Raw genomic sequence first — 7651 nt, 5'->3', positions numbered from 1 at the left:
TCATTTCTGCAGTATGTTTTGGACCTTATAGTATAATAAGACCATAATCCATCTATTTAAATACTGGCTGGCCAAGAAGTCTCTAAGGTGTCAGTAGTTCTCAGTAGGGCATTAGAGGCGATCTGCACATGTACCAAATGTTTTACCATTGTCAGCCCTTTTCAAGAATAGTAACCATATATGGCTACTTGGAAGAATGTTGGGCTAAAAATGCAAGAAGGCATATATTAGCAGGCTGATTGATTTGCTGTAGGTCTTCAGTTGAGTTCATAAGTGTCACCTTGCTCACAGTTTAATCTGCTGGTTGCTGTGATGTAGTTGTTGTTTGTGGGACAGCCAACCACCAGGTTGATTCCCCTCCACCTCCAGAACTGGAGGAGCCCTGGTGAGACCCGAGTTTGCTAGTAAATCACCTGTGTGTGCATGCATTTATGCAAAAGTAAGCGGAAACAAGAATCACTTTAAAAATAAAGGACAAAGTCGATGGGACCTTTAGAAAGTTAAAAATCCTAAACTCATTTTGAATCTTGTATTTTTCAAATTTATTTTTATTTTTTGCAGCATGGAATTTAAAAAGACTTAACACAGTATTATTCCACTGGCTTTGGTGATGCCTGCTGACAATGCACACAGAACATTGCACTTGTTTTGAAGTTACTCAACACTGATGAGGTTCTAGATTGAACACAAGGGTACTAAAAGAGGCTCAAAATCTCCTGGATTGTGTTCAGCAGGGTCTAAACTGGGGGAGAAAAGTGATGCTACAGCCACATTCCAATTCCATTCATTGAAATTGTGCTTTGCTCACATAAGTTGCAGAATGGGAGATTTTAAAAATATCCCTTTTACCACTCTGGCTTTCCATAAAGTGACTATTGCTTTACAAAGAGGGGAGGTCATACACCACACTATAACTATCCCTGAAATTGCAACGGTGATCACATAAATCAGTATTGTGCAATTGGATTTCAGTGCTACTAAATCTACAATCCAAAGGATAGACTGGATAGTCCAAAGGTTAAACGGGTTGCAGACAAGGAAACTGAGGCACACAGGTAACCTAACTATTGCTGAGCTGAAAAAAGAAGGCAGCTTTAGTGCCAACGTTCACTGCACAGCAAGAAGGCAGGAGGAGGAGGGCAGCTTCAGAGCAGATGGGAAGTCCCGATATACTGGAATTAAAAGTTCTGCAATTTCACATATCTAACAACAAGAATGTCTGAAACTTAAACTTCCAGCCAAAAAGGACTGCTTGGATTCCACCTTGTAGTGGAATACTGCTGCTCTTGACAATAGATTCTGATGACACTGAACATTAACACACCGAATTATTCTACTCCAATCTACTCCACAATAAGGCTATAGCAGTAACACATTTCAATGATAGAACTGCTAAACAGCTCTACTCTTAGCAGACAGTTCTTGCTTTTTTGCTGTGGATGTCTGGAAGAGGAGCTGGCTTGCGTCATGGAACACTCTCCGATGCAAGCAGTATGGATGAGGTATAGCGTAGCTACATAGTTTGCAGGAAAGGCCTGTGCTCCTCAGCGGATAGTGTTTCCTCAGGGCTGTGGGATGTGAAATCCGTTAGGAGCCAGTACCTGCTTCTGATTCTCTTTTACCTTTAACTCAAACCCTGAGCAAGAGATGGATCTGCCCTTGGGATACCGGGCACAACATCTTCTCATCTCCTGGATGGCAGCTTCACATTTAGATTCCATATAGTTGTTTGCTGGAAGGGAGAAAAGAAAGAAAGCATTTGGAAACCTAGCATATGATGATTCCCACACTGGGATGTTACAGTTTAAGAGTATTGTTACCTTGGAGTGCCCTGCTAGTGCTTTTTTCTAACTGTTTAAAAAGGTAAAACTTTGCTATTTAAACACCTACTCCCATGATAGAAGAATCTTGAGATACATGAAACATTTCTAAAAGCCAAGCTCTTAAGATAAGAGGGCAATAAAAACACAGCTCAGATTTCCCTACCTTATGGGAAATTTGTGGTATAATATGTCTAACAATTCTTACTTGGAAGAATTGACACACAACAGTAATGTAATGCTTTTTACTAGGACTAATTAAAATGTTGAAAATAATAAGCGTGGTGTAATGGCTGAGCATTGGACTAAGACACTGGGAGACTAGAGTTCAAATCCTAGCTTGGCCATAAAACGCACTGAGTGACCTTGGCAAGTCAAAGTCTCTCAGCCTCAGAGGATAGCATTGACAAACCTCTGAACAAATCTTGCCAAGAAAACACCATGATAGGTTCAGCTTAGGGTCACCGTAAGTCTGAAACAACTTGAAGCCACACAACAACACAACAATAAATACCGTATTTTCCAGCGTATAAGACGACTGGGTGTATAAGATGACCCCCAACTTTTCTTGTTAAAATATAGAGTTTGGGATATACTCGCTGTATAAGGCTACCCCTCTTCCAAATCCAAGGAGGGAGCAGGCCAGTGGTGCTCACACCGGCCGCACTCCCTTGCGACCTCTGAGGAAGCCTCAGAGGTCGCAAAAGCCTGGAAGGAGGGAGCAGCCTGGCCGCGATCGCGGGGGCCACACGCTCCTTTCAGGCCCCTGCGGAGGCCTCGGCCTCCTCAGAGGCCTGGAAGGAGGGAGCAGTCCCGCTGTGATCACTGCGATTGTGGCTGCGCTCCTTCCAGGCCCCTGCGGAGGCCTGGGCCTGGGAAGGTGGGAGCCGGCCAGGGCTTAACCTGGCGTACAAGACGACCCCCCACTTTGATGAATTTTCATGGGTTAAAAAGTCATCTTGTACGCCGGAAAATACGGTAATAAGCCAGCTTTAAGATCCTCAAACTCTTCTTTGGACTGGATGAGAAAATAACTTAAAAGTGCAATTAATTGGGGTAGGAGGGGACTGGATTGAAATATGTTTTAAGATAATGGGAAAGCCCAACACTTGCAGTTCATTACAATGGGGCTTTCCCATCTTTGGCCTTTTAAAAAAATTAAACATCTAGCTTGACGAAGTATTTGAGACAATGCCTATTTCTAGTAATGTTACATTTTGTTCTGACAAGAGTGCACAAAATATTTGGGGCACAGGGCACACATGATAGTTGATATGCAAAGGGGTCTTATAGCACCTTTGAGACTAACTGTGCAAAAACATTTGTAGCATAAGCTGTCATAGGCTTGGTCAACTTCCTAAGATGCAGTAGACCTAGTCTACAAAGGTTTAGGCTATAGCTTTCCCCCCACAGTTAGGCTCAAAGGTGCTACAAGATCCCTTTGTATACTGGCATTTTAGATTAACACAGCTATGTCTCTGAATGGTTGCTGATACTGTATGAAGACAAAGTAAGAAGGAAAACAGCCATGCATGGCATCTTGGGTGCATTGGAGGAAAGGCAAGATATAAACCAAATAAATTTTATGTATTTGTTTAATAATATTGCTGGAGTATTATAGTACTGTTGCTTCAGGATTTTACAAAAGGAAATACCAGTAGGCTATAGAATGGAAATCCAAACCAATAGATGGCTACCTGAAATTTTTGGTCCACTTCAGGTATAAGTAAGCGAGGTACAAGTAAATGCAAGACCCAAGTATCGTCTCCTGATTCAAGTAAAGGTTAATATGAATTTCAATCTTACATTTGAATCAGAAACAACACAGTTTTTTCAGGAGCTCAGGTCATTAGATCGCTGCAGATACAGAAATGGATTTGAGAGGGTCCCCCTACAGACCAATGAAATGGTTACAACTGGTTTCTCGGGCCTGTTACAAATTAAAAACAAGAACAAAATGTTTTCCCCACTAATTCAAAGTGAATACAGGTGGGTTCCTGGGCCTTCTGAATAAAAGCTAGCCTGAAATGTTACTGAATAGTCCTTAACTAGCATATTATTTTTTGCTGTATTTATTTTGTACCTTCATATATTATGGGCCGGTTATCCTCACAAGGTTATTATTTTTATCATTATTTTCTTAATTGAGTTTTGTTATTTAAGAACTTCATTGTCTATAGAAAGCTCCAGAGACATGGAAGGAGGAGGAATTTAGATGTATGTTTATAAGTAAATGAAATGAAAGAAAAGCCAAGAGATTTGCTATACCTTGCAAACATTTCTGGATTTCACAGGCATATTTCTGACAGGGATCCTTCTGAGCCATGGCCAAGGAACTAAAATGAGAGGAAAACATACTGGTAAGAAGAAGTGAAAGAACTGCCTAGTAAGTTGACTAAACACTGTCTAAACTGGAGTGGGAAATCTTTGGCTTTCCAGAGTTTTAGAACCACAATTTCCACAATCTCTTACCATACTGTTTGGAGCTAATGGAAATTTCAGACCAAAGGTCCCTCACTCCTGGTCTAAATAAAGTGTGCATGAACTCCAAAAGCATTTTGGGAAAGCAGGATGAAGCCCCAAGAGTCTCTTCATATCTCTTGCCACTGTCCATTTTTCCTGCCCAGAAACAAGAACCCCGTCTTGAGAACCCATCCCACATCTTTGCCAGTCAGAGCCAGCTTTCCCTGTCCACCCAGATGGACTACACAGCACAGGTGCCTCCCCCTCCTATAAAATTTGTTGAACAAAATAGGATGAGGAATATCTGAAGGGGATGGCCCCAAGATAAGATACGTTTTTCTCTTCTTGATTGGATTTGGCACTTTCCCTTCTTGCAATTCCAGAGTTCTCTCCCCATCCCATATTGCCTAGCAAAATTCATTTTTGAAATGACATGTAAAGCAACACCAGAGTCTCTTTGATGCTCTTCCCCATTGAAAAGCATCTCTCTTCACTCCTGGCCAATCCAAAAGCTAACATGCTTAAGGGGGTTTGAATCTGTCAAAGAACAGCAACTGATGTGAACGTTATTGAGAAGAAAGAGCCTTAAACAGAGATCGTCAAAGAAAGAAGCAACGATTACATGTTGGGGATAGGGTTCTTCCCTTGATGCCAGTGCCCTGTGTAACAAGAAGAGAGTGAAGTAACTTTTTGGCCGTGCTGGAACAGATTTTAAAATTACAGAGTCATAGAGTTGGAAGAGAACACAAGGGCCATCCAGTCCAAACTCCTGCCATGCAGGGATACACCATCAAAGCACTCCCAACAGAATGGCTGTCCAGTCTCTGTTTAAAAACCTCCAAAGAACTCCACTACACTCCAAAGATTAGTAGTATCATGAACCAAATTCACAACATCCTTAGAGAACAGAATGACATCTTTCCACGTATTTAACTGGGGAAAAAACCCCTCTATGAATTGTATTACTAGACGAGACCAAAGGGTAATCTTAACCAGCATTCCATTGCTAGCAGTCACCACCCAAATGCTTCTGCAAAGCTCTGCTGGATGGCACTTGTGTGACTGTTGTCTCCTGTTGTTGACCCTCAGCATGTGATAATTCTGGTATTCCGAACTGGGGGTGAGAATCCCATGCTGCCTACCTAAAACTTCCCCTGTTATTTCAACTGGGCCATGGTAAGACTTCTCCACAGTCTGTCCTAAGGTCTTGGGAGGCACTGCTGTGGGCTCTTATGAGAGCTGCCTGGCACACTCTGACCCAGAGGCAGTTGCATTGTAGTGCTGGGAGTTACCACATAAAAAATAAACAGGGACACCATCCTAGAGTCACAGCTCCTGAAAGACAAAAAGCCATCGTTAAAGAACTACTGTGAGTGGGACAAATTTGAGCACAAGGAAGAAGTGAAAGTGGGAAGGGGGAAGAAGGGGGGAAAGCAATACTTACCAGAATTAATCACTTGAGAGGAGTTTCAGGAGCATCTCCTCCACTCCGGTGATCTGCAAAAGACAAAAAGCTTTCAGTGCAGCCGAGAAAGTAAAGCCTCGTCAGTGCAACCCTTAGCTGAGAAAGTTTTGGATTCTACCTACTATTAAATGGTGTTCGATGCCCCAGATGCGGGAGTTACTATCTCGATACTGCTGCCCCTCTGATATCTGCCACATGTGGGGCAGCTGGGATGCAGGGAGGCGGCTGGGGCGCATCGCCTCACCCAAGGGGACCTGGACTCTTCTGATCCGAGCTTTGAGGGTACCTGTTTCCTGGGGAGAAGCAAAAAGTAACAAAAAAGGGGCGGAATATGTGGGCAGTTGCTTAAACAGTTCAAGCCAAACACTAAAGTCATCCAAACAAAAAGTGCTGGGAGTATTCTTACTTGCCTCTTCGGGTGTCACCAGCCATGTTTTCTGGTTCTCATCACAATAGACGCCTGTCCGTCGCACCCAAAGGCGGACAGGTGGAGTCCGGGCATCACCATCTTCCTCTCCTTCTGCCATGCCCAATTGCGTTGCTAGGAAGGCCCTCCCTTAGTTCCCATTCTATACATGGTCCCCTTTGCCTTGGAATAAAGACATGGAATGAACTATTAGTCCTGTAGCCACTGGGCATGGGAGCCAGAGGACACACAGTTATTGTATAGGAGTACATCAGTTAACAAAGCCTCTGACAAACAAGCTCCTTTTTACAGTCTTTAAGCTCACCAGCCCTCCCCTGCTTTTCCTCCACATACACTTTCTTGCTGGACATTTCTTTTAGCAGCATCAGCATCAGGAGGATGGTAAAAGAGGGCCAGAGAAACAGAGACTTTCTATGTCAGTTTGAAATAACATGCCTGCAGAAAACAATGCAATAAAGCGTGATTTGGGAAAGAGCAGGATTTTGCTCTAGCCAATCCTACTGTAGTTGTGTTTGCCTACCGCCAACAGGCAAGATGAATAGAAGCTGCCTCTTGGATCTCTTACTGAGCATGTGTCAACAGCAAAACAAAGAGAAAAGGGACGGGCAGCTAGTACCAATGTGTCAAAAAAGCACAGATCTGTCTGGCCACCAAACAAAAAGTGGAAGAATGCTGGTGAACGAAAAAGTAATCTTTGGATGCATTTTGAAAGAAGCCTTCAAATGGTCTCTGGTTCAAAATGTTGTTTACTCTCAGAAGGCTTGCCTGACTTGGTTGTTTCATTCTACATGCTTGTATTGACAGTTTTGAGAAAAATGTTTGCTGAAAAATGCTGTAAAAAATTTTTCCCCTTCGGTGTACAGGAACATACCGAATTTTCTGTTTCTGCCCACGAACATATCTATTTTGTTAACTGAGGTATACTTGCATTCTAGGAAACATAAAGTGGAAAGGTTGGAAGGGGATAAGTTTAGGAAATGCATGCCTTCCATTGTAAAAATGTATTTGTGTGCATTCGTTGCACTTTTGTTAGCCGCCCTGATCTTTCTGGAAGGGCGGGATAAAAATAAAGATTTTATTTATTTATTTTATTTATTAAAAAGGTACTCAAGATGAGGTGGACCACACCTAAAAGACACACTTCAATCTTCTGGGTGAAGTGCTACAGAACCATGAGTTGTAATTTGGTCTTGTTCAGTAGGACCCTGTGCTCATCTTCAGTAGTAGCAAAATATCTGAGGATTTGTGCTGCATAGGGATCAGCAAAGAGTGGCTTATAGACTGAATGTAGCCTGAAGATGACTTAGGTTTAATATGCACTGCAGAAACAATGCAGTTTGACACAACCTTAATTGTTATGACTCAATGTTATGCAATCCTTGGATTTGTAGTTTGGTGGGGCACCTGAGCTCTCTGGCAGAGAAGGCTAAATATCTCACAAAACTACACACCCCTGAATTCCATAGCATTAAGCTA

General features: G+C 42.5%; 2 protein-coding genes across 4 annotated transcripts; both read right to left on the bottom strand.

Moving 5' to 3' along the window:
- Window positions 1–527: 527 nt before the first annotated feature.
- Window positions 528–5877, bottom strand: CMC4 (C-X9-C motif containing 4). Of its 3 annotated transcripts, none has more exons than XM_042480408.1 (3): window positions 5728–5877; window positions 4089–4156; window positions 528–1732 (listed from the first exon to the last, which is right to left on the bottom strand). In XM_042480408.1, the coding sequence occupies exons 2-3, from the start codon at window positions 4144–4146 to the stop codon at window positions 1563–1565; spliced, it is 228 nt and encodes a 75-aa protein (XP_042336342.1). In that variant the 5' UTR covers window positions 4147–4156; window positions 5728–5877; the 3' UTR covers window positions 528–1562. The 3 variants fall into 3 exon arrangements, with proteins under 3 accessions (XP_042336342.1, XP_042336341.1, XP_042336340.1); XM_042480407.1 differs by lacking the exon at window positions 5728–5877 and adding an exon at window positions 5426–5562; XM_042480406.1 differs by lacking the exon at window positions 5728–5877 and having other exon boundaries at window positions 4089–5408.
- MTCP1 (mature T cell proliferation 1) lies at window positions 5478–6278 on the bottom strand. Its single transcript, XM_042480405.1, has 4 exons — window positions 6159–6278; window positions 5871–6041; window positions 5728–5780; window positions 5478–5618 (listed from the first exon to the last, which is right to left on the bottom strand). The coding sequence occupies exons 1-3, from the start codon at window positions 6273–6275 to the stop codon at window positions 5733–5735; spliced, it is 336 nt and encodes a 111-aa protein (XP_042336339.1). The 5' UTR covers window positions 6276–6278; the 3' UTR covers window positions 5478–5618; window positions 5728–5732.
- Window positions 6279–7651: the final 1373 nt, after the last annotated feature.

Source organism: Sceloporus undulatus, chromosome 7, assembly GCF_019175285.1.
Source record: "Sceloporus undulatus isolate JIND9_A2432 ecotype Alabama chromosome 7, SceUnd_v1.1, whole genome shotgun sequence".
In the NCBI taxonomy this organism is placed as follows: Eukaryota; Metazoa; Chordata; class Lepidosauria; order Squamata; family Phrynosomatidae; genus Sceloporus; species Sceloporus undulatus.
Note: the sequence above shows the minus strand (reverse complement) of the source record. Positions and strands in the feature narration are given on the sequence as shown.

Excerpts from the sequence above, each read along its gene's own strand:
- MTCP1 (XM_042480405.1), bottom strand. The coding sequence starts at position 6,275 with ATGGCAGAAGGAGAGGAAGATGGTGATGCCCGGACTCCACCTGTCCGC. Across the intron at positions 6,042-6,158 it reads GGCTGGTGACACCCGAAGAG|GAAACAGGTACCCTCAAAGC; the intron begins GCAAGTAAGAAT and ends GCTTCTCCCCAG. Across the intron at positions 5,781-5,870 it reads GCATCGAACACCATTTAATA|ATCACCGGAGTGGAGGAGAT; the intron begins GTAGGTAGAATC and ends TGTCTTTTGCAG.
- CMC4 (XM_042480406.1), bottom strand. The coding sequence starts at position 4,176 with ATGTTTTCCTCTCATTTTAGTTCCTTGGCCATGGCTCAGAAGGATCCC. Across the intron at positions 1,733-4,088 it reads AATCCAGAAATGTTTGCAAG|CAAACAACTATATGGAATCT; the intron begins GTATAGCAAATC and ends TCTCCCTTCCAG.